The sequence below is a fragment of the Hemicordylus capensis genome, chromosome 3, assembly GCF_027244095.1.
Source record: "Hemicordylus capensis ecotype Gifberg chromosome 3, rHemCap1.1.pri, whole genome shotgun sequence".
Lineage (NCBI taxonomy): Eukaryota > Metazoa > Chordata > Lepidosauria > Squamata > Cordylidae > Hemicordylus > Hemicordylus capensis.
The window spans coordinates 1,393,677-1,417,548 of record NC_069659.1 but is presented as its reverse complement, the minus strand read 5'-3'; the positions used below and the strand labels follow the sequence as shown (position 1 = coordinate 1,417,548).

The window sequence follows — 23,872 nt, the reverse complement described above, 5'->3', positions numbered from 1 at the left end:
GTCTCCCTGGCTCAGTCTGCAGGTTGCTTACGGGCCGGATCCATTCATTGCCAGTGACCTAAAGCCTGCCATTGCTGCTGTCACCCATGATCTTCTAAAAGCGTTTATTTCCTTTTTTAGTTCTGTGTACATCCACCAGCTTGCTAAAGGGGCTCAGGGCAGTCTACCCGAAGACAGAAAACACTGAAACCAGATTACAGCTCATGAAGAGGAAAACCAGGCGAAATGCAAAGCCAGGCTGAGAAGAGGGGTCTCCAAGGCTCCGGGGCAGGAAGGCCTCCGCCGGGAGAGGCCGGTCTTTGTGCTGCCTGCTGTGATCTGCAGAGAGGAGAAAGCGCAGCAGTCCGGAGGGCAGGAGCTCCAGGCAAGGAATCGCCAGCCGGGTGCTTTGCACGCAACCCCAAAGCCTTTATTCCCAACCAGTACTTAGAAACAAGCAGAGACAACGAAGAGCCGCGGAGGCCCGGAGTGGCCCGGCGGGTGGAGATGGCCGTCCTCACTTCTGGCTCTTGAGGCTGCCGCAGAGAGTCACCAGCTGAGCCTGGGGGAGGGAAAAGCAGCCTCTGGAGCCCCCCGTGCCTGCAGAGACGGGGCTGGCAAAGCCAGGAAGCTGCCCCCCCCCGGTGGTAAGAAGGGCAGCCCCCCCCCAGTTCCAGCTGGCTCATCCAAGCAGGAAGGGAGGGCCGGAGGAGGGAGAGGCGGCCACCCTGCGCCGAAGGGAGCTGCAAGGAGAGGCCACTCCAGGGCGGGGGAGAAGGGGAGCCAAGCGGACGTCCCTCGCCCACTGGAAGGATTTGCGGGGCCTCCCTGGCAAGCTCAGAGCTGCCTCCCGCGAGGCCAGGCCGGGAGGGGGGCCAGCAGGCGCTCCCAGCCCACAGCCGAGCAGGGCTCCTTGGCCAGCCCCAGCCAGCCTGAGGGAGCACCGCCGCAGCAGCAGCAGCAGCCTTACCGAGAGCTTCTTCACGCTGCCCAGGGCGTCCTGGCTCAGGTGCAGCAAGTTGTGCTTGGAGAGCTCGCTGGCTCTCAGGCGGAGGCTCTGGGCGGGAGGAGAGAGACCCCTGAGGCTCCGACGCCCTGCGAGCCCCAGCCAAGAGACGGACGCCCGACAGGGAGACGGCCGCAGGGCCCACGGGCCAGAGGCACCGCCCGAGTCGTCCGTCCCCCCCACCCCACCCCCTCCCCTTTTCTCGGCTGAGAGGCTCTTCTGCCCCAGCAGGCTGGTGGCTTTGCAGGCCCCGGGCAAGGGGGCAGCCCAACTCTACTCGGCCGCTGAAGGCAGGCAGCTCTGACCAGCCCCGCCCTGCGTGTCCCGCCGCTGTTGGCACCCCAAGCCCAGCAGCAGCTGCTCATCCTGGAGCTGGCAGGCACCAAAGGAGGGGGCCTGGGTGCTTCCTCATCTTCCACCCCACCGGAGAGCTGCATTGCCTGCAGGCTGGACATTCATCAGGTAGAGCTGACCTGATGCATTGCCAGCCTGCAGGCAGCACGCCCCTTGGGTGGAGCAGGAGAGAGAGAGGAGCTGCTGCAGAGGCAGCTGGGCCTCCACTGGCACAGAACTTCCCCCCGGAACTTCCTGGCATGGGGCATCCTGGGCACTCACCCCTGGGGCCACTCTGCTCCTGGAGAGAGCCCCAAGCGAGCCCAGGCAGTCCCCGGGCACTGCAGAGCTGCTGCCTGGGCGGGGCGGAGCCTCCAGGAGCCGCTCCTGGCCTTACCTCCCCTCCGCTGAGGGGGACAGTGATGAAGATGTCGTTGCTGTCGGCCAGAGGGCTCCCGTTGGCAGAGATGCTGAAGACGCGCTCGTGAGCGGCAGGGGCCCGCAGGCCGGGGGTCTTGAACACGCTGGGGGCAGACAAGACCCAAACTCCAGCTCAGAAGGCCGGCCAGCCAGCCAGCCCTTGGGACCCAAGCCCAGGCAGGCCACCTCCCGGGGGCGGGTGAGAAGGCCTCGCCCCAGCTCACGTCAGCTGCAGGCACGGGCCGGGGATCGGGGCTGGCTCACCTGGAATCAAACTTTGTGGCAAAGGCCGTGCCGGTGGGGGCAGGCTGGGCTCCCTGGCTGGCCAGAGTGTCAAAGCTTGCTTTGCTCATCAGCCTGTGGAAGGAAGCACCGGCGTCAGCGAGGGACGGCGCAGCCAGCGGGACCCAACTGCCGTGGCCAAAGCCCTTGCCCCGAGAGCGGCCTCTTTGCCTCACCTTTTACTGAGGCGAATGGGCCGGGCCGAGGGAGGCCTGCTCCTCTTGGGAGCCGGGGCCTTCTTGGTGCCGCTCTTGGCCTGCAAGACAGAAGCGGCGCCTGGCTCAGCCCTGGCGTCTCCAGCGAGGCTGGTGCTCCACACACCGGCAGCTGCCCTGGGCCCTGCCGAGTGGGGGATTCCTGTCCCCCAGCAGCCGGAGAGGGGGCCAAAGGCCAGCTGCTGTGGGCAGGTTCTCCAGGGCCGCCTGCCCCCTCCTGCCCCAGGGCACCGGCGCCTCCCAGCAAGTGGGGCAACTGGGCGACCCGGTCTGGTTTCAGAAGGAAGCAGCTCAAGAGCCACACCCCACCGAGGCCCTGCTTGCTCCCAGCCCCGGACCCTGGCTGCAGGAATTCAGGCTGGTGGTGCTGGACGGGCCCGTACCTTCTCCAGTTTGTGGCGAGGATGGGCTGCCACAGGCACTGGCTCTGCTGCCCCCGAAATGCCGCCCTCCTGCCGGAACCTCTTCCCCGCAGGCAGGCGTGGGGCGTCCATCTCCTCTTCTCCTTCTTCTATGGTCTCAACCGCCTTCTTCACTTTCTTAGCTGGGAGAAGTTCAGACACACACAGAGGGCTGCAGACCATTCCCAAGTGACGCGCAGACAGAACACAGTGCCACTGCGCCCCACCCCCCCGCCGCATCCCTTCTGCGAGTCCCTGGACAGGGCAGGCGAAGCCCAGCAGGCCAAGGCAGCCCCCCACGGACCTTTCCGGAGGGTTTTGAGAGGAGTCTGCACAGCTTCAGACGCCGCCTTGGTAATCTCCAGGATGTCCAAGTCCACCTGGCAGCAAACATGGAAGAAAAGAAGCAAGGGGTGTGTGTGTGTGTGTGTGTTGCTGAGGGAGTCCCGGAGGCCGCAGCACAGCCTCTCAGGGAGCTGGCCCTGCAGCCAAGGGGGTGGGCAGCTGGTACCTACCGAGGCTGCCTGCTCCAGGGCCTTTTCGCTTCCACCGAGAGCTAAAGGGCGAAAGGTCTGGATGAGAGCAGGACCCAAACAAGCCCAAAGCAATGGCGAGGCGGGGTGGCTGTCCGTGGGGAAGGCAGGACAGCTGTGGGGGGTGGGCCAGTGACTCAGTCAGCCACAAAACTGGCCGCCAGGAGGACTCCGACAAGCAGGTCCCGGCGCTCGTCTCTCCGGCCCCAAGAGCTGGGTGCTGCCGAGGGAGCTAGAGGGGCAGGAAGAGCTACAGAAGCAGCACCGCTGTGCGCAGGGCTGGCCCTCGGGTGGGGCGATGGCTGCCGGCCACAGACGGCTGGGGTGGCAAGAGGCTGCCAGCAGAGCAGCTCTTGGGGACCCCCTTGGCCCTGGCAGGCAGCGCTGCAGGGAGAGCCGCCTTTCTCCACCCTCCTTGCCAGCAGCACGAGAAGGAGAGGAGAGGAGGCTCCTGGCCACTTCCCAAGCTTGCCAGGGGGCTTCTGAAAGGGGGCTGCCCCCCACCAGGGGTGCCACAGGGCCTTGGGCTACCCCGTCACACAGATCAGAAATAAGACCGAGCCCAGCAGCTGGGTGAGGACAGTGAGCGCCTGCGCACACTGGAGCCGCGGTGCTAGTACTGGGGCAAAACAACACACAGCAAGAAAGGGAAGAAAGCTGGCCGCGAGACACGCCCACCGGGAGTGCCGCTGCGCCTGGGAGCCCCCCTAGCCTGCTGCCCCCCACCGCTCTGCGAACGAGGACTGGAGCCGAGTACCATGGTAGGTGAGCCAGTTCATGTCCCTCAGGGCCGTCGGGAGGCGGAGGACTTCCATGTTGTAGAGGGTGCTGATCTCCTTCAGAAGGATCTCGCCTTCCGCCCTGATCCGGTCAACCCGTGTCTTGACTAGGAGGCAAGCGGAGCAGGGCAAGAGTCAGCCTCCACGGGAGAATTGGCTGCAGACTCCATCAGGCTGGAGATCTGCTCTACGGGGTCCCGGCCGGCCGGTGGCCTCTGACCTCCCCACAAGGCTTAGCACTGGCAGCCAGGAGCCCGGTGTAGGACAAGTCAACGATGCATCCCTTTCCAGAGAAGGAGAGACACTCCTGTAAACGTTTATCGACTTCTGTCCTGCTCTCCCCAGACTCAGAGAACCCAAGAATCTAATGAACAAACTGCAGCTCAAACAGGAAACAGCACATCTGATCTATACAGTCATACACGCAACTGGGCACCGCGAACAGAAGAACAGCCCTGCTGGGTCAGGCCCAAGGAAGCCCATCCTCTTTCACACAGTGGCCCACCAGATGCCACTGGAAGCCTACAGCAGGAGTTGAGAGGGGCATGCCCTCCCTCCTGCTGTGACTCCCCTGCAACTGGTATTCACAAGCATCCTGCCTCGGAGGCTAGAGGTGGCCTAGAGCCACCAACTTGTAGCCAATAAGAGTCTATATTTGCTAGTAGCCAATAAGAGCCTCATCCTCACTCATATTCTTCGGGTCTCAGCATCATCAAACAAGCAAATAAGAAGCCCGTGCAGCACTACCAGATAGCAGAGCAAATGTGTGGCTTTCAAGGAGAATTTGGAAACTGCAGCTGGCTCAAAACGTTGCAGGCAGGCTGTGGACAGAGCAACAGGCACCTCCCTGGTTGCAAGGAGAGCCCTGCCCACGCCCACCCCGAGCCCACCCCTGGGCTCAGAACACAACTCCCAGTGCTGCTTTTGACTGTGGAAAGCCCTAAACAGTTGGGGCCCAGGGACCGGAAGGGCAGCCTTTTCCATATGAACTTGCCCAGAGGTTGCAACCTGCTGGCTAAGGCGGCTCTTGAGGGAATTTAGCAGTCAAGGATAAGGGGGCAGGTTCATGTGTGGTTTGGCAACTGGTTGAAGGGCAGAAAACAGGGCAGGAATAAATGGAGAGTTTTCACCATGGAGGAAAGTAAGGAGTGGGGTCCCCAAGGATCTGTACTGGGACCGGTGCTCTTTAACTGGTTCAAAAGTGATCTACGTAAGAACGGCCCTGCCGCATCAGACCACAGGCCCATCTAGTCCAGCACCCTGTTTTGGTATAGAAAATCCCTTATACAAATCTATGGTGTGTAGCCACATTTGTAGTACTGCATACAGTCATATCTGAAGAAGGACATTGTCGAACTGGGAAAGGTGCAGAAGAGGGCAACCAAGATGACCAGGGCCTGAAGCACCTTCCTTATGAGGGAAGATTGCAACACCTGGGGCTCTTTACTTTGGAAAACAGGCCACTGTGGGGAGACATGAGGGAGGTCTATAAAACCATGCATGGAGTAGAAAGAGATGATTTTTCCCCCTCCCTCTCTCACAACACTCAAAACAGGGGCCATCCCATGAAAATGAAGGATGTGACATTTAGGACAGATAAAAGGAAGTACTTTTCACACTGCACTATGGAATTCTCTGTCATGGGATGTGGTGATGGCCACTAGCTTGGATGGCTTTAAAGGAGGCTTAGATAAATTCTTGAAGGACAGGACTATCAATGGCTAGTAGTCTTGATGGCTAGAGGCCACCTCCCGCCTCAGAAGCAAGAAGCCTGTAAATACCAGATGCAGGGAAGCAACAGCAGGAGAGAGAGAGAGGACACAGCCTCACCTCTTCCTCTTCTCAAAGGCACCTGGCATACCTGCCAACATGTCCCTATTTTTCCATTCCAGCAAATGGGAAAATAGGGGCATGTTAATTTTATTTAACACATTTGTCTACCGCCCAAAACGCAAGTCTCATGTTGGCAGGCATGACCTGGTGGGCCACTGTGGGAAACAGGATGCTGGACTAGAAGGTTCTTGGTCCTGATCCAGCACGAGTGTTATTACATTCCAGTGTAGGAGAGGGTATCTTCCATGCCCTGGGAGAGCACCTGGTGTGTGTGTGTGTGTGAAGAACTTATCTCCCCTTTGTTACTCAAATTTCCTGGGAGGTGCGAGCGTTTTTATACATATTACCATCTCAAGGATGTAAGCTCTGAGATTACAAAAATTGTAGCAAAAATTTTTTATATTGCCATTAGGTTAAGGTCTCAATTAAGTGCTTAACTGTGGGAGCTGTTTATGCTTTTTAAACTATTTTTTTATGAATGACTGTATTTTGTTTTATTGTGTTTTAGTATTGTTGTATTGGATATGTTTGTTATTTCTATTCCTGCTGGCCAATGGCTGTAATAAAATTGATGATGGGGTGTGTTTGTGTGTGTGTGTAGAGCCTTCTCTGTGGCTTTGCCCTGATTGCAGGGCTCCCTCCCAAGTGAGCCTTGCCTCACTTCTCTTCTGGAGGCATTTCACCACCAAGAGAAGATTAGCCGGATCCAACAGGCTTTTCTTGTCTCTGGGTGCAGTTCTATTCTTTGGTCCGATGCTACTAATGTCATTTTTACCTCTGCCACTTTACATTCTGGTGTTGATGCCTTTTACTGTTTTTGTTTTAATGTACTGTGTTTAAGCAACTACAGGTGGACCTCGTCACTCATGGTCCCAACATCCGCAGTTCCAGGGTCAGGCAATTGACACCCAACCTCAGTATACATGGTATATAAAAGGGTTTAAAACCTCATATGTCATTTCTGACCACCATTTTGCATAAAGGAGCTGTTTTGTGGCTCTTTAAAAGCAATTGTTTTAATCTGTACACCAAAAATCCCCGAAATTGGGGGTTGTGGGGAGGGCATCACTGGACAGTTGTTGACTTGCAGAGCAGGGTACAGCACTCTTTCTCTCTCGTTTTCACTGTTTTTAGCCTTTTTTGGTCCTGCAGGCAACTGCCATCAACTGATGCATTATCTGCAGTTGTGTTACCTGCAGAAATCAGTGGGACCAGAACCCCTGCAGATAACAAGGTCCACCTGTGTAGTGTGTTTTATTGGTATACTGTTAGACACATTGAGCATTTTCTATAAAACAGAAAAATCAAGGCACAAGTTACATATAATAAAAACAACTCAATCAAACGTGTGTACTTCCAAGATTACAGAACTTTACGAGGAGGCCTAATTTGGAGCCTTAGTTAGCAAGCAGGGGCAAGTAGAAGGGCACGGATCCACTTCTGCAACCTAGAAAGGCAGCGGGGTAGGAACACAGGAAGCAGCCTGATACCACGTCACTCATGGTCCATGTACAGTGCCTGGCAGGGGCTCTCCCAGGCTCCAGGCAGGAATCATTCCCAGCTCCTGGCACCTCCTACACACAAGCAGATGCTCTGCTTCTGAGCTGTGGCCCGCTCCCTTATGTGGAGTGGAGTATCTCGCAGCAGACAGAGGTCACCTGTAGTCTCCCATCCAAATGCAAATCAGGGCAAACTCTGCTTAGCAAAGGCAGAAATCTATGCTCACTACCGCAAGGCTGGCTATAGATTTAAGAGAGAGCCCACACCCTCACCTTGTGCCATAATTAACGGGGCCACACAAGCAATGGGGTGGCAAACACTGTACATCTGCTTGGCCCCTTTACCTGGTTTCACAAAGCCCCCGTTTCATTGCTCCCCACACACTCAACTGATATCTGGAATTACCTGAACAGCTTCTAAGTCCTGCAGACCATCTGGCTACAGGAGGCTCAGCGGCCTTCATCCTGCAGGGCTTAGAAGCCACCCTGGGCATGCCGTGTAAGAGTCCCCGTCTCCAGATTCAGAACAACCCCTCCCTCCTTAACAGCCCAGGGGTTCTGGGGTCCTTGAACACTGCTTGTCTTTCAAACAAAAGAGGCTGTTACCTTCCTGGTCAAAATCCTTTAGAAACGCATCCACCTTTTTGCTTTTCACAGAATTCTTATTGGTACATCGTGTGGTCCTCTTCTTTGGAGCCATGATGAGAGGTCAAACCTTAGGGAAAGGAAAATAAATAATGATAATAATAATAATAATGCCATGCTAGATGGAAATGAGCAGCCAGTCAGGATGGCAGAAAGGGATGTTCTGCAAACATGAGGAAGGCGATACAGTCAGGATTCCATGCAAATAAGTGTAGAGTGATGCACGCTGGGGCAGATCCCATATGTGCACGGCTGGAATCCAAGCAGTTGGCAACAAACCCCGAAGGAGATCTTGGCGTGGTTGTTGTTGTTGTTACATTTATGTCCCGCTCTTCCTCCAAGGAGCCCAGAGTGGTGTACTACATACTTGAGGTTGTGGAGAGTGACTGCATGCAGCGACACGGCAGCCACGCGGACGGCAAACGCCACACTTGGAACCCATGCCCCCTCTGACAGAGATGCCAAGACGTTGCAGACTACAACTCCCAGCATCCCCAGCTGCAATGGCTTTGGCTGGGGGTCCATGGAAGTTGTAGTCAACAACACCTGGGGGTCCCTGTCAGGGGACCCTGCTTCGAAGAAGAGACCCAGCCTGCCCTCCTCCCGAGCGGTGATGGGGTGGCCACGCTCGGCCCCCTGCCTGCAGCACACAGGGAAAGGGCAGGAAAGGCGGAGGAGGAGACGGCTGCGGCCGCTGGAGCCCCTGCAGGGAGGAAAGGCCTCGGTCTGCCTGTCTGGGGCAGCTTCCCACCCAGTCTGGAGGGAGGAAGAGGCTCCTACTACGAGGAGCAGCAGCACAAAAGGGCAATGACGGGCAGAGAGGGGCCTGCCTGCCCCCCTGCCCCCGGGGACCGGCTGGAGAGAGTGAAGGAGGGGCTCCCTCCCTCCGCTCTGTGGAACGGGCTGCCACAGGAGCAGCAGCAGCAGCAGCAGGGCGGAGGCCGGCCAGGAGCAGCCTGGAGGAAGAGGCCGGCGGGCAGGGGGCGAGAGGGGCGCCGCCTTTGGCCGGGCTGATGGAGCCTCCATGTTCAGGGGCAGCCAGCTAGTGTGGGGGGGGGGCTGCTGAGGCCGGGCCAGGCGGTCCTTCGGGGGCCATGGGTGGTGGGGGGGGAGGGAAGGGGAGGGGGCCGGCCTTCCACTCACCCGCCTCCAGGCTTTCTCCCTCTTTCTCGTCTCGACCGAGCCGCCGCCGCCTCTGCGTTCAAACCGGAGCGCCAGCCAATCAGCGCCGCCGCCAGAGGCCGGGGAGGCCCCGCCCCGCCACTTCCTGTCACGGGGAGCCCAGAGAGTCCACCTTCCGGCCATAGAGCTGCGGGGACGGGGCGTGGAGGAGGCTAGAGCGTCCCTCGCTTCTGCGTTGGCACGGGAGGAGCTCCGGGACGCGGCGGCGGGGCCGGAGTCCCGCCCAGAGCAGAGAGCAGCGCGCGGCCGGGCTGCGGCAGCCAGCGTCCCCACCCTCCCCGAGCCTCGCTGCCTGCCCTGCCGGCTGGCCTTCCATCAGGCGGAGCTCTACCTGACGAATGGCCTGCTGCTGCTCGCGGGCTGCGTGGTTCTCGGGCGGGGCAGTAGGAGAGAGAGGGGCGCCAAGCCAGCTACCTGGGCTGGCGTCCGTCAGATGGAGCCGCGTGCTCAAGCCTTCAGCTCTACCAGACGAGTGGCCAGCCTGCAGGCAGCGCGGCTACTCTGGGGCAGGGAAGGAGGGCGAGAGCCGCGCAGACACCGCCGAGCTGCTGCTGCTGCTGCTGCTGCTGCTGCTGCTGCTGCGGGGGCCACAGCCGGGGCCCGGCGTGGGGAGTGAGGGTGGCGGGGTGCCGGCGGAGGCTGGCCGCCCCTCGCAGACGGGCGGCGGCAGCCCCGACCCAGAGCGGCGGGCCGTGCCAAGCGGGGGCCCGCCGGCTGCCCCGCCGCCCCTGGGATCCCGTGTCGCGCCTGGGCCGGGACTCCGCCGTCTAGCAAAGGGCGGGCCGGTGGGCTTGCGGGGAACGAAGAGGGCGGTGCTGCGCCTCGGCCGGATGGGATGGAGATGAGCCGGGATGCCTGAGGCGAGGAGCGGCTGACGCTCGCTCACACACGGCCGGCCGGCCCGCCAGCTTCGCGTGCCGGAAGCGCTCCGAAAAGCACGATCAGCAAGAGTGGCCGCAGCTCGAGAAGGAATCCCGCGTTTCTTGAAAACAAAGAGTCCCAAACCTCCCGTGTTTCCCTCCTGTGTCTCTCCGGTGGGGATGTGCACAAACACGGGGGGCGGGTGTCACTTTAAGGGCGGGGGGGGGGGTTGCACATAACCTCCCCCCCCCCACGCTCGCTCGGTGTCGGTAAAAGCCTTCAGGGTGGCAGAATACCTCGCTGCTGCCCCTTCCTCATCTTTGGCCCGAAGTATCAAGTGCACATGTGCATGTTGCGTGCATGCACATCAGACGGCCCGCACACACGACGGGTGCATGCACACCCAGTACGTCCAGCCAAAGAGGGGGAAGGGGCGGCAGGGAGGTACTCTGCCACCCAGAAGGCTTTTACAGACACTGAGTGTTGGTGTGTGTCGGGGGGAGGTTATGTGCACCCTCCCCTGCCCTTAAAGTGACACCCCCGCCTGGTTCCATGCACATCCCAACTCTCCAGATTCCCCTTCCCTGCCCACGACAGCCAACCATAACTCATTCCCCTTGTCGCAAAGACGGGCAGGGCTAGGGGAGAGGGGGCCCGTGTTCACCCTTCTCATAGGAACACAGAACAGAGGAAGCTGCCAACTACTGAGCCAGACCCTGGGTCCATCTAGCTCAGGATTGTCTGCCCAGACTGGCAGTGGCTTCTCCAAGGTTGCGGGCAGGAGTCTCTCTCAGCCCTGTCTGGAGATGCTGCCAGGGAGGGAAGTGGAACCTTCTGCTCTTCCCAGTGCTCACACATCAAGTCTCCCATTCCTATGCAACCAGGGCAGACCCTGCTTAGCTAAGGGGTCAAGTCATGCTTGCTGCTCCCACGAGCCCAGCTCTTGTGGCCCCTCAAAGTGAGGGAGATAATGAAGAAGAGCTGGGGGCAGGGGGCCAGGGTCCTTTGAACCCATCCGCTCCATGAGAGCTACATCCCTGCCCAAAGAACTCTCCGCCCCACTTGCCAGCCTGCACAAGATACCAGCAGCAGCCTCTTCTCCCCATCCGAGGAGCTCCATCTTCCAAACTGTGTGATTTGAGACACATTCCTTACTCTGGTTAAACCGTGTGGTTGATTCACCTCTGCTCTTGATGAAGAATGCTCGCTCCTTTTTTGCTTGCGGTGACCTTGCAGTTGCATTGGCCTTTTCATCAAAGGCCATCATGGCTTTTGTGACAGAGTACTTGGAAAGGATCCTGGGGCACCCCTTTGGATGGGATAATACAGCCTCTGGGGCATGGGTGAGTGTGATTTGGGTCACTCCTAGGAGCATCGTGAGCTTTGCTCAGCGTTCCCCTGCAGGTGAGGAGACTGTGGACCAGGCCACCTAACCCAGCATGGGCCGTCCGTGCACCGTCCGTTGTGCTTGTTCCGGTCTCCCTGCTGGGAAGGCGTTCCGTGCCGGGCTCCCAGAGTGGCCATCCTTGGGATCAGAATGGCGCCATGTCCGGCTGCTTGGACCAGAGATCTGAGCTCCTCGCTTCCTGAGCAGAATGGCGCCGCCCCTGGGCCTGCGCTGAGCTTCCTTGGGGGTCCCCCGGCAGCAGTGCCGGGTGTTCCCTCCCCTCACGGTCAGCCGTGGGTGTGCCGAGGCCAAGCCGCTCTTTGAGGCCACACAGAGCCATTTGCCCAGACGTCAGCCTGCAGGGCCAGGCCGGCTTCCCCCTCCGTCCACACCTCCCCAGCCCCTTCAGAGGAACCATCCCGAGGAGGACCCAGTCACGGGGCTGAGCATGGGTGGCAAGAGGAAGTGGAGCTAAGAGAGCAGCAGGGAGGTCTGCGGGGCGGCGTAGAAGAGGAGAGCGGCCCAGAGGTGTCCGGGGCCTTGAAGCTCTCCTTCCAGGGGGCGAGGCTCGGCCCAGTCTTCGGGAAAGGAGGAGGAGGAGGGCGGAGTCCGGGCCGAGTGTGGGAAGCAGCCCAGACAGGGGTGTCCAGCCAGGCCAGCTTGAGGATGTTGGCGGGGACACCTAGCCCTAACCCTAACCGCTGCAGCATGCAGGGCAGAGGAAGGAGGAGGCTGACGCTCCGGAAGACGGTGGCCTGGCCCCTCTTGGCAATGGCGGAGCAGGTCGCCGTGGAGGCAAACCTCAGAGGGCTCCAGATGGCCGCGAAGCGGTCACAGGCCAGGGCCAAGAGCACGGCAGACTCCAGGGCGGAGGAGGTGTGGGGCACGGAGAAGAGCTGGGCAAAGCAGGCCTTGGCCAGCACTGCGCTGAGCATGGAGGGCGGTGTGAAGGCCGAGGGGCCCAAGCTGGCCAGGGCCAGCATGCACAGGAGCAGGGGCGGGGGGGGGCGCAGAGGCCCCCCCAGCCGGCCCCTTATGAGGCACATTTAGAAACGTTATTTGTGCGGGCGCGAGCTTCAGGGATGTGCAGGTGCCTTTGTCTTGCTTTGGCTCGGAGTGTTTCTCGCTGGCTTGGCCACGCAAGACCCCCCACCCCCGGCAGCCCGCCTGCCCCGTTCCCTGCCGGTTGCTCACTTATGCCCAAGTCTAACAATCCCCTGCCTCTGTGGGGAGGGGGGCTTTCCTGTTTAGCAGGCCCCGACCCGCAGCGGCTCCCGCAGTCCTCCCCGCAAGGCGCTTTCGAGTGTCGCCCTTGAGGCAGAGAGCTTGTCGGCGGCAGCAGCCTGCAGGCAGGAGCCTGGAGATGGGAGCCCTCCGCCTGATAGCGGGCGGGGGGGGGGGGGCTGCCCTTATCAGGCCTCTGCAGCCCAGCTGCCGCCGCCTCCCACCTGAGGCCGGCCCCAGCAGGCCTCCGGCTCTCTTGCACACAGCCTTGCGCTGGGGAGCAGAGGGGGAGGCGGCCTGCTCCGAAGCCCCCACCCCGCCTCCTGCACCAAGGCTGCCCCCCCCCTGAGGAGAGCCTCTCGCTTGCCCAGGAGAGGCTGGCCCTGACTCTGGCTCCCAGGGGCGGAAGGAGCCCCCACCTGGCCCTGACTGCCAACGGGGCCACCCTCTCCTCCAGGTGGGCCAGCGCCCCAGGCCATGGCTGTCGCCACCCCCACCCCCCGCAATAGCCCCAAACCTCTCCCAGTCCCGAGCGGACCTTCTGGGCAGCAGCGTCACCGCCTGCTACGGGGCTGCTGCACACCGGAAAGTGGCAAACCTCCTTCCAGCAGCCGCGGGGGGTGGGGTGGGGGGCATAGGAGGTGCCCACGGAGGGGCAGTGGCCTCTGCTTCCCGGCAGCAGCTCCGGCAGCTCCTCCCTCTCCTGCCCCACCCCAGAGCCCCTTTGCCTGCAGGCTGGGGGCTGGCCTCTCCTGGCCCCGGGACGGAGCTGCTCTGCCAGGTGTGGGGCACTGCTTCTGCCTTTGGGATTCAGCCCAGCTCCCCCCCCCCCCCGTTCTCAAGAGAGCTTCATTCTGGCTGGCTACGGCGGAGGCAGTAGCAGCTGGTCCTAAGGAGCCCCGGCCGGGGGGGGGGGGCGCAGGGGGCAACGGAGCCAGCTGGGGCTGCTCCTCTCTCTCTCTCTCGTGCACCCTGCAGGGTGGCCATTCCTCAGGAGAGTGTGGAAGCAGAGCCGACCTTCAGAAATGCCCGGGGGGGAGTCCGCCCCACAGTGCGCCTGGCCACTCCGATGGCCGGTGCGCGCGCATGGCGGCTGGGGCCAGTGGGAGCAGCCGCTGCCGTGGCGATGCACCGTGGGAAGCAGCAGCAGCAGCAGCGCCTGCTCCCCCCCCCCGCCAAGATTTAGCACCCGAGGCCGGGACTGCCGAGGTCTGCTTATGGCCAGCCCTGCGCAGCACGCCAAGCAGGCTGGGCACAACGGCCTGCCAGTCCGGGGCCCTGGCAGAGCCAGCAGCGGAGAGAAAGAGCCCAGCAGCCCTCGGGGAAGTGGGCAGAGGAGGGGCTGCGGGGAAAGGGAGGCGGGAGAGCAGGGCAGGCTGCAGAGCCCCCATGCCCTCGGAGGCCAGCAGCAGCCCCCAGGTGGCGGGCAGGGGCCGCCGAGGCCCGTGGTCCACGCACGGTTCCATCCATTCAAAGGAGGGTTGGTGGCTGGTGGCTCTTGCCCCCACTCGGGAGAGTGGCCCAGAAATGGCCCTATCCTCCCTGCTCCGTCAGTGGGGCACCTGCCAGCCCCAAACAAATGCCCCGTCCTCTCCTCTTCCTGAGTCACTCTTGCTTTCCGGCTGCAATCCTAGGCATGTTTACTGGGAAATAAGTCTGGCTGGGGGCACCGTGGGGTGCATTTCCGAGTGAAGGTGCAGAGGATGGTGCCTTAAGGCAGTTTCCAGCTCCTGGGTTGCTGCAGGAGATCACTACCGGGGGGGGGGGTCCCCCTGGGCCTGATGTTGTGCAGGCCTGATTGATGGGTTGAGCGACTGGTTGCCATCAAGTCGGGGCCGACTCGTCGCGGCCACATCGACCGATTCTCTCCAGATGACCTCTCTTCCGCTTGGCCTTGAAGGGCTCTTCGTCCGTGGTGCATTCCTTGCAGGCCTGCTGTAGAGCAGCCACCTGCGTGCTGGGAGAGAGCCGTCATCATCGCAAAGAGAGAGCACCGCGGTCACCACATCTGCCGGGCGTGACATCCGCACTCCCCTAGCCCAGTCCAGCCCAAGAGAAATGGACACTTAGAACGGAAGGACAGCCCTGTTGCTGGATCAGGCCCACGGAGGCCTCTCTAGTCCAGCGCCCTGTTCCACACAGTGGCCCCCTTCTCGCCCCACCTGCCCTGCGGGACCTGTGGCTGCACAACCCATGGCCTACAGACAGAGAGGTGTCCACCACCCCACCGTCGCCTCTGCCCACTGGGACATCCCACCCACCAGCTGCTCATTCGCGGAGGGGGAGCTGTCAACCGGAGCCCTCCTGACTGTCCTGGGGGGAGGGGGGGCTCACTGCCCTTCCTGGTGTGTTACCTGAGTGGTCTGTGGCCCTTGCTTGGGTTGTTGTCGGCTCACTTGCCATCTTCCGCTGGACCGTTCTCCATCGCGATGTGCAGGTGCTTTGCTGGAGGCTGCAGACTCTGCTGGGAGTTCGGAATGCCTCTGGCTTGCTCCCCCCAGGCCTACCTGCTCCCCCTCCTGCTCCCCCCCCCCGGCTCCTGTAGACCAACCTCGGAGCGAGAAGAACGGTCTCATTTATTGGGTCCGTGTTGTGCAGAGACTCTGGAGCAGCCCACTCAGCTGCAGGGCGGCCCTGAGCTCTGCGGAGATGGGGAGATTCGCCAAAGGCTGGTTCAGACCCACCCCTGAGCTCTCTCTGGAGGCAGAGAGGGGTGGCAGCAACTACCAGGCACTGCCCTGGAGCAGGGGTGTGTGAGTCAGACTGCCCAAGCTCCAGTCGTGGGTTCCATCACAGAGGCCTTCTCTGCCCTCTTTGCTTCTCATCCCACACATGGCGCAATGCCACTGAAGAAGTTGCTGAGGACTCAGGGGTGCTCTTTTCTTGTTCCACCACGTGAGGGAGTCTTGCTCTCAGGAGCTGCCGGCAGTCACCACATCCTGTGGCAGAGAATTCCACAGGTTGATTATGTGTTGTAGGGGAAAGTGCTTCCTCTTGTCCGTCTTAAATGTCTTAGCAATCAGTTTCATGAGGGGGAGAGAAAGGAGGTGCTCCAGCCCCCTGATCCTCTGGGTTGCCCTCTTCTGCACCTTCCCCAGTTCTACAGTGGCCTTCTTTAGGTGTGGTGACCACAACTGCACGCAGTACTGCAAGTGTGGTTGCACCATCGATTGGTAGAAGGGCTTTATGAGATTTGCGGCTTTATTTCCAGTCCCCTTCCTAATGACCCCATGCCTGGAACTGGCCATTCTAGCACAGATGGGCGTGCTCTCCTTTGGAGCAGCGTTTGCGAGATGCTTGCACCCCCCTTTGTGCCTATGCAGAGCCTGAATGCTGCTCGGTGTCTCTGGAGTGGCGCCTTCTCCATCATCTGTGAGGGACTCGAGGGTCCCAGCGGGGTCAACCTTCTTGGGAAACTCTGTGGGTCAGGTGGTGAATGGAGGCTTTGTTTCAGAAGCTCGCCCAGGGCCAGGAAACTCTTGCAGAGTTTAGCAGGGGTGTGTGTGTGCGGGGGGGGGGAGGCTCAGTTTGTAGGCTTTGGTGCAGAACCAGCGTTAGCAACACACAGCGGTCTCTGTGCCCGACTCTGCAATGTTGGAGAACGAAATTGCCGCCCTGGACCTCAGTGCCCGGAGCCAGCTGTTCTTCCCAGCCCCTGCTGCACATCTCCGCCTGGCCTCAAGAGCCGTGGCTTTGGTTTCTCTCCACAAGAAGCAAGGGGGGGCGGGGGGGCTGGCCTGGAAAGCCCTGGGGGATGCCCGCAGGGCGAGATGTGATGGAAGTGCCGGGGCAGCTGGCTCGGAAGTCAGGGGGGCAGCCGGTGTCCACTCCAGGCCCCACAGGCCACCCCAGAGCATGCTTCCCTCCACCGCACCCTCTTCCAGGGGGCTGAGGGCCCATCTGGGGCTTGGGCTGAAGCGGAGGCCTGCGTGGGGGCAAGGCTCCCTCCCCGGTGGGGATGAGATTCGGGGAGAAAGACTCAAGGGGGTCTCTTTCCCTGGAGAAGACAGAGGCTCTTGCAGCTGAAAGGCGACCAGTGGGGGGGGGGGGTTGGTGGTGTATTCTTGACTGTTTGGCAAGCACTGGCTTCAGCGGCCCCGGGAGGACGAGGTCCCTGTCTCCGTTCGTGTCAGGCCCACAGCGGACTCTTCTGAGCTGGAGTCAGGGCAGGGCCATATCCTGGGGTTGAGGAGGGGGACTGGACTCTGGATTCAACTAGCCCTGCTGGCCAAAGAGGAGGCGAGCCGGCTGGATCCGGCCCAAGGAAGCCTCGCTAGCCCAGCCCCGTTTCCCACAGTGGCCCACCAGAGGCCTCTGGGAAGGAAGCCCACAGGCAGGCCGGCCGGCCCTGGCTTCTGCTGCTGGCATTCAGAGGCCTCTGAGGCTGGCGGGGGCCTACAGCCATATCCCGGGCTAGTCTCTAGGGAACATTCAGCTGCTGGCTGGGCCACCCCCAGACCATCCTGGCTGCATCAGTGGAAGGTGCTGCCATGTGCTGGGGGCGGCGGGGGGGGGTCTGAATCAAGCAGGCCTCCAGCAGCAGCAGCCAGCCCCCAGGGAGGAGGAGGAGGAGGAGGAGGAGAAGGAGGCCCCTGCCCCACTGCTGGGCTCTGTCCAGAGCCTGATAAGCTCTGAGGGAGGCGGCCTGGCCAGGCGCTATCTGGGCCTCCCGCTTGCCAAGAAGGGCCACACCCCAGCATGGGGGCGGCCGGCCCCCTCCCTCCGGCTCTCCACCAGCCCCCCTCCTGTGCTCCCCCCCCCCCGGCTCCACCCAGTGGGGCGGCCCCCACCACCCCGGCCCAGGAGGAGCTTCTCCTCAGGGTATAAAGGGCTGGCAGGGGAACCTCCTGGGCTCAGCTCTAGAACTTCCCTTTAACAGCCGCGCGAAGCCCCGACCGAGCACCATGGTGAAGTGGACCGAAGACGAGAAGCAGCTGATCACCAACTGCTGGGCCAAGGTCAATGTGCCCGAGAAAGGGGCTGCCACCCTCAGCACGTAAGTCCCAGGCAGGCCCAGAGTGGCCAGGCCCCCCACCCCCGGCTCTGTGGGTCCCCCTGCTCCGCGTAACCGGACTGGTGCCGTTGTCTCTCTGCAGCCTCCTGATCGGGTACCCCTGGACCCAGAGGCACTTCTCCCACTTTGGGAACCTGAGCAGTGCCGATTACATCCTGAACAACCCCCAGGTCAAGGCGCACGGCAAGAAGGTGCTCACCGCCTTCGGGGACGCCATCAAGAACCTGGACAACATCAAGGCCACCTTCTGCGAGCTGAGCGAGCTGCACTGCGACAAGCTGCACGTGGACCCCCACAACTTCAAGGTGCGCCAGGCAGGCGGCTGCCCCTTTGTGGAGGGCTGCCGGAGGGGGGGAGAGGAGGGGTGCCTGCAGGCCCCCCCTCTGCCACTTTGCTGCTGCAGACTCTCCTCTTGGTGTCCTCTGGGCCGGCCTCTGCGGGAGTTGAGTTTTGCAGAAAATTGAAAAGAAAGAAGGAATTCCTCAAGGGGGGCAAGGAGGGGATTGGAAGCGGCGGGGGGGTGAGAGAGGGACTCTCTTGCCCAGCCACGGGGCCCTGGGTTCCCGCCAGCCAGAGCCGAGAGCAGGGCGGCTTGCCGGCCCTTTCCAGAGGCGGCGGACGAACATTTGGCCAGACTCGTCCCTGGCCAGGCAGGGAGTCCCTCCGCAGCAGGAGGCGGAGGCGGGCGGGCGAGCGAGGGGGGGCATTTCCTCCAGAGCCCCCCGCCCCGACCCCTGGAAGACCACCCGCTCCTCTGTGTCCTGGGGCCGGCGGGGGGGGGCGTCTCCATCCTGCCCTGCTTCCGTCGTCACGCGTGTGGCTCGCTTTGGCTGTCGCGCGTGGGGGGCACCGAGGAGCAGCAGAGCTCCGAGCGCCCCCCCCGCCCCCCCCAGCAGCCGCCGCGGGACTCAGCGCGCCGCCTCGCTCTCCCCCCGCCCCGCCCCGCCTTCTCTTCCAGCTCCTGGGCGACGTCCTGCTCAACCGCTTGGCCGTCCACTTCGGGAGGGACTTCACCCCCGAGCTCCACGCCGCCATGAACAAGCTGAACCACACGGTGGCCCACAGCCTGGCCCGCATGTACCACTGAGCCGCCGCCGCCGCCGCCCCCCCGTTGCCCAGAGCAACCTCCTCCCCCCAAGCACGATGTGACGGGAATGTCTAATAAAACTCGCCTCCTGCAAGCCGAGCGGAGTCCGGTGTCTTTGTGGGCGGCGGGGGGGGGGCATCCCTGCCCAACGGCGTGAGGAGCCCTCTGCCGGCCCTGAGGGGCGGGGCGGGGCGGGCGGGGGGTCCAGGCCCCACCAGTGCCCCGTTTCCTGGAACTTCTCTCTGGTCAGGCCTGTCCGTATCAGTTGGCCGGGGGGAGGCGGCACAGCTGGAGCCATTCAGCCGAGTGGCCGGAGCCGCCCATCCCCAGCTTTTAGCCCCCCCCCCCCCCGCAAAAAAAAGTGGGCTCTCTGTCTCCTGCCTGTGATGCTCCCGGATCATGCCTCCTGCAAGCCAGGCAGGCAGAGGTGGTGCTGGTGTGTTTCTGAGAGCAAAGGGGCAGGGCGGGGGGGGTCCAAGGAAGGGGGTGACCCACAGGACTCAGGGGAGGCAGCCCGTGCACAGCCAAGCACCCCCCACCGGGAGGGCACCACTCTCCCCCTCCCCAGCAGCCCCACGCCACTTTGGTCCACAGAGAGAGCTGAAGCTGTGGGTCTCCCCGCTGCAGCTGGGCCGAAGCTCTGGGGCTCCCTCTTACCCTCCCTCCAGTCAACAGACTCCCCCCCCCAAAAAAAACCCCCACCCAGCTTTGCTTCAGGGCCCCAGACCCAACCGGGCTTGCAGGCTCTGGCTCTGGGCTGCCCTCCCCCCCCCCCCCGCTCTCCTCCTGGCAGTGCAGAAAAGAAGCATGGTGGGGTGGGGGAGTCGGGGGTCTTTTCAAGAAGTGGGAGAAACACCACCAGCTCAGCGCCTGCGTACCAAGTTGCTGTTAAAGGCACAGCAGCAAGGCTTGTCCAAAAGTGTGGCAACCCTCCCTGTTTGCCTCCCGCCAGGGCTGTAGCTACAATTGAGGGGCGATGGGTTCAAGAGCCCCCGGGGCCTCTGGCTCCTGAGGGGCCCGCAGCTCCATCCTTCCCCATCGTCTTCCTTCTCTCCCTCCCCTGCTTCCGGCTCCACCCACACTGGTCTTCCTCTCGGGCCCCTTCCTCCTCCTCTTCTTCTGGGTCACCAGGCATTACCTGCCTTCTTTCCAGCCAGCCTGGTCACTGGGCCAGTGGGGCTGTTCCCCTCCCAGCCACGCTGGCTCCCTGCAGGCGCAGACTCCTTCCTGGGAAGGAGCCAGGCCCCCTCCCTCCTCCAGACGCTCGCAGGGGTTGGGGGCGACAGGACCCCCCTCTCAGCCCCCCTCCTGATGGGCCTGCCTGGACTCCCAGGGCCCCTTTCCCTCACCTTCTCAGCAGCAGCCCCCCCCCACCCCCGTCGTGGGGGCAGGGACCTAGGAAGCTGCCCTTTACTGAGTCAGAGCCTTGGTCCCTCTAGCTGAGCATGGTCAGCCCTGACTGGCAGCAGCTCTACCGGGTTCCCCAGAGGGGTCTTTCCCAGCCCTACCCAGAGACCGTGACAGTCACCAGGGCTGGAGCCTCCGTCCTTCTGCTCTCCTGCTAAGATGCAGCCCTCGGCAAAGAAGGCAGCTCAGCAGATCCGAGGCAGCTGTCCCAGGACTCCAGCACCGCAGAAGGGGCTTCAGGCAAGAGGAGCAGGCAACCGGAGCGGGGGGGGGGAGCCCGCCCCCTCCCCGCCCCCCCCCCCCCCGGCCGTCCCACAGTTCACTCTCACACCACAGTTCACACGGCCCGGGCTCCGTGGAGTGCCTGTGTGGGTCCCAGGGGAAGCTCCAGGAGGCCCCCGGAAAAGCTTTGCTGCCCTGAACTGAATGTGCTTCCTGCTGAGCCAGAAGAAAATTCTTGAAAATAACTACCGAGTCCTTGTCCTCTCTAATTTTTACTGAGACCCTCATGGAAATATATAAATGGGCCAGGGGTCCATAGGGAATATTTGAGGGCCGCCTGGGGGGTCCCATGGGCAGTCATAGGAACATAGGAAGCTGCCATACACTGAGTGAGACCCTTGTTCTCTCTAGCTCAGCATTGTCTTCACAGACTGGCAGCGGCTTCTCCAAGGTTGCAGGCAGGAGTCTCTCTCAGCCCTATCTTGCAGATGCTGCCAGGGAGGGGACTTGGGACCTAGATGCTCTTCCCAGAGTGGGTTCATCCCCTGAGGGGAATATCCTACAGTGCTCACACTTCTAGTCTCCCATTCAAATGCAAACCAGGATAGACCCTGCTTAGCTATGGGGACCAGTCATGCTTGCTACCACAAGTCCAGCTCTCCTGAATTCCAATACACACAGTTCCCCCCCCCGCCCCGCAAAAAGAGTATGTATGTATCATGCCTGATGGTGTATATGGTGATGCCTAAATGAAAATAGACTTTTAAAAAAAATATTGACTGTGAAGCAGCCGGTTAATATCTTTCTCTTCTGTTGCTGATGAACCTGCAAGTTGGTTTTGGAAGAGCAGTGCTGTTGTCTGTGCTTTGCTCTTGTTGTAAACCACAGCAGCCAAGTCTACGCAATGTAGGCTGATTAACAGCTGACTTCTCATAAATCTGGGCCTCAAGCCAAACTTTTCATTTTTCTGGTACTTTCTTTGTCTGTGACGCTTGCATCAACTTGGAGGTGTCCCATCCCCTGCAAAGGAAGTTGGATTGGGTGCATTTATAGCATCTCTTATGGTTGCCATTTCGAATCTGCACTGGTACTATATCAGGCAGCAGCGATATAGGAAGATGCTGAAAGGCATCATCATCATCTCATACTGCGTGGGAGTTGGCAATGGTCAACCCCTCCTGTATTCTACCAAAGAAAACCACAGGGCTCTGTGGGTGCCAGGAGTCAAAATCGACTTGATGGCACACTTTACCTTTACTTATGAATTAAAGCAGTAGGACACACACCGGTTAATCTGACAATGGAGAGGAGAGCTGGTCTTGTGGTCGCAAGCATGACTTGTCCCCCTAGCTAAGCAGGGTCTGCCCTGGTTGCATCTGAATGGGAGACTTGATGTGTGAGCACTGCAAGATCTTCCCCTCAGGGGATGGAGCCGCTCTCTGGGAAGAGCAGAAGAAGGTTCCAAGTTCCCTCTCTGGCTTCTCCAAGCGAGGGCTGAGAGAGATTCCTGCCTGCAACCTTGGAGAAGCTGCTGCCAGTCTGTGAAGACAACACTGAGCTAGATAGACCAATGGTCTGACTCAGTATATGGCAGTTTCCTATGTTCCTAATGTGTTGAATTCATTAGAACATGTTCTGGCTTGACTGTCTGACTACAGGCTTCCTACATAAGGTTGAGTACCATCGGTCCTTGTGCAATAAAACCAGCAGGCAACCCGCCTGGCCCCCAAAAACACAAAAGGTGGGTTGCTCAGACAAGCAAAGGGCTTAGTTTGATTGCAAGTAATATGCTGGCAGTGCATAGAGCTGAGAAAGAGGGGAGTTGAATACATGATAAGAACAACTTTGTTTGGGTGACAGAGACGTGTGCCTGGACTGGATCAAAGCAGCACAAATGGCACAATGCACGGACTAGTTTTCACCAGAGGGGCTCCTCTGCTCAGGGCTTGCTTTTTTGGTGTGGCAAATCTGAAGAGATGGGTGGGGGCTTCTTCTCACCTACCCAATTCCTAGTCAACTTCCATCTGTTTCCCTCAACAATGGAATAGGACTGATGCCGCCCCATCGCCTATGAGAAGTCCCTTCTTCAAGCTGAAGCTACACTAAACAGCCTCTGAGTGGAAGCAAGCAAGCTGGCCTCTGGGATAAGTCTTGTGGGCAAATGGGAAGATGTGGGCTGCGTGGGTCGGTATCCAGTTTGGAATATGGGGAACCAGCCCGAGGATTGCTTCAGGGTGTGCCCAGCTAACAAGTGGGGTTATTTCATTGCTAACCCCACTTCTGACACCGCGTTGGTTTTAGCATGAACCTTTTAAGCTGAGGACTGCTTCGCCATGGCCTTCGTCACATGGTCCCTTTCTGTACTGAGCATTGCAGGCACATTATCAATAGGTTGCTCTAGGATATGAGAGAAATAGGGCAACCATGTGGATGCAGTTGGTACTGAGATCTGCTTTCTCTCCTTTACAGGTGCTTGTTCACAGAAACTGGCAAGAAAACTATGTACAAAATGTTTGGAATGTTTGTGCAAGCTTACGATTAGGCATGAGATACGCAAGGCCAATTTTGCCATCTACACCAATGGTGCTGCCAAAGAGAACTCCTCGCATCAGGGACTCTGTTTATTCTTAGTCAATGAAGAGTGTCTGTTTCCAAGTGGGTCTTCTTGCGGAAGAAAACTGTCGGTGGTTAAGAAGAACAAATGAAACAAAGGGAAGGTCAGGGTGAGAGCAGAATCTTGGATTGATAAGTGCCGTCAAGTCAGTGTCGACTCTTAGTGACCACATACCTGTAGATAGATTCTCTCCAGGACGAGAGAGCAAAATAATGAATGGCTTTTCTGTTCAAAAAACTCCCAGATTAAGTGAGTCAGTGCCAGCACGCTACCCTTTTAAAGGTATTTCTTTGGAGTGTTAACTGAGTTGAGTGTTAAAACACAAGTTGTGGACCTTCTGCAGATATATTTGGTGGTTCAGATATTGCAAACAGTTAAATTCTGGCTGAAGCACAGTGAGTGAAGCTGCTGTCGGAGAGAAGAGAGAACTGGATACATAGAAAGCAGAGTATTGTTAGAATATGGAGAGATGAGTCTCTTCCCTGCCTCTGATCTGAGGTCAACGGATTCTCAGCTAAATGGCTGGTACAGACTTGCCCAGCAGTGTCCGTAGTGTGTGCTCAGACATTTGACTGCACAGTCGGCTCCTGTTGGGGACAGAGGGTTCCCCTGCTCACTGAGTAAAGAGAACCACTTTTAAAAGTGGCTATTTTCTTTATTGAGCAGGGGGAGAGCAACCGGCCTTCTCCATCCCCAGCACAGCATCCCTCCAGTGGCTGGGGTCTATCTCATGCTTCTTTTTTAGACAGTGAGCCCTTCGGGGACAGGGAGCCTTTTCATTTATTTATACCTGTGTACAGAGGCGCTCTTACCCCTGGACTTTGGGGCTGAAGTCCAGGGCCGCCTCCACACCCCCTGGGGCCCCCCAAAGCATCTTTAGTCTGTCCTGGGTGGTGTGTGGTTTGTGCCCTCAAGAACCTACATGTTACAAGATGATGCTTAACTTGCA

The 23,872-nt window shown here is 60.1% G+C and overlaps 2 protein-coding genes across 2 annotated transcripts; one reads left to right on the top strand and one right to left on the bottom strand.

The window, feature by feature from the left end:
- Positions 1-75: 75 nt before the first annotated feature.
- LOC128352190 (borealin-like) lies at positions 76-9,251 on the bottom strand. Its single transcript, XM_053312526.1, has 11 exons — positions 9,069-9,251; positions 7,887-7,995; positions 3,927-4,055; positions 3,152-3,192; positions 2,941-3,016; positions 2,619-2,779; positions 2,197-2,276; positions 2,003-2,095; positions 1,716-1,842; positions 950-1,036; positions 76-541 (listed from the first exon to the last, which is right to left on the bottom strand). Exons 2-11 carry the CDS (start codon positions 7,978-7,980, stop codon positions 497-499), a joined length of 933 nt encoding a protein of 310 aa, XP_053168501.1. The 5' UTR covers positions 7,981-7,995; positions 9,069-9,251; the 3' UTR covers positions 76-496.
- An 8,167-nt stretch (positions 9,252-17,418) lies between these two features.
- Positions 17,419-18,774, top strand: LOC128351943 (hemoglobin subunit beta-like). The gene is made up of 3 exons (XM_053312035.1): positions 17,419-17,575; positions 17,676-17,898; positions 18,552-18,774. The coding sequence occupies exons 1-3, from the start codon at positions 17,484-17,486 to the stop codon at positions 18,678-18,680; spliced, it is 444 nt and encodes a 147-aa protein (XP_053168010.1). The 5' UTR covers positions 17,419-17,483; the 3' UTR covers positions 18,681-18,774.
- The last annotated feature ends 5,098 nt before the right edge of the window (positions 18,775-23,872 follow it).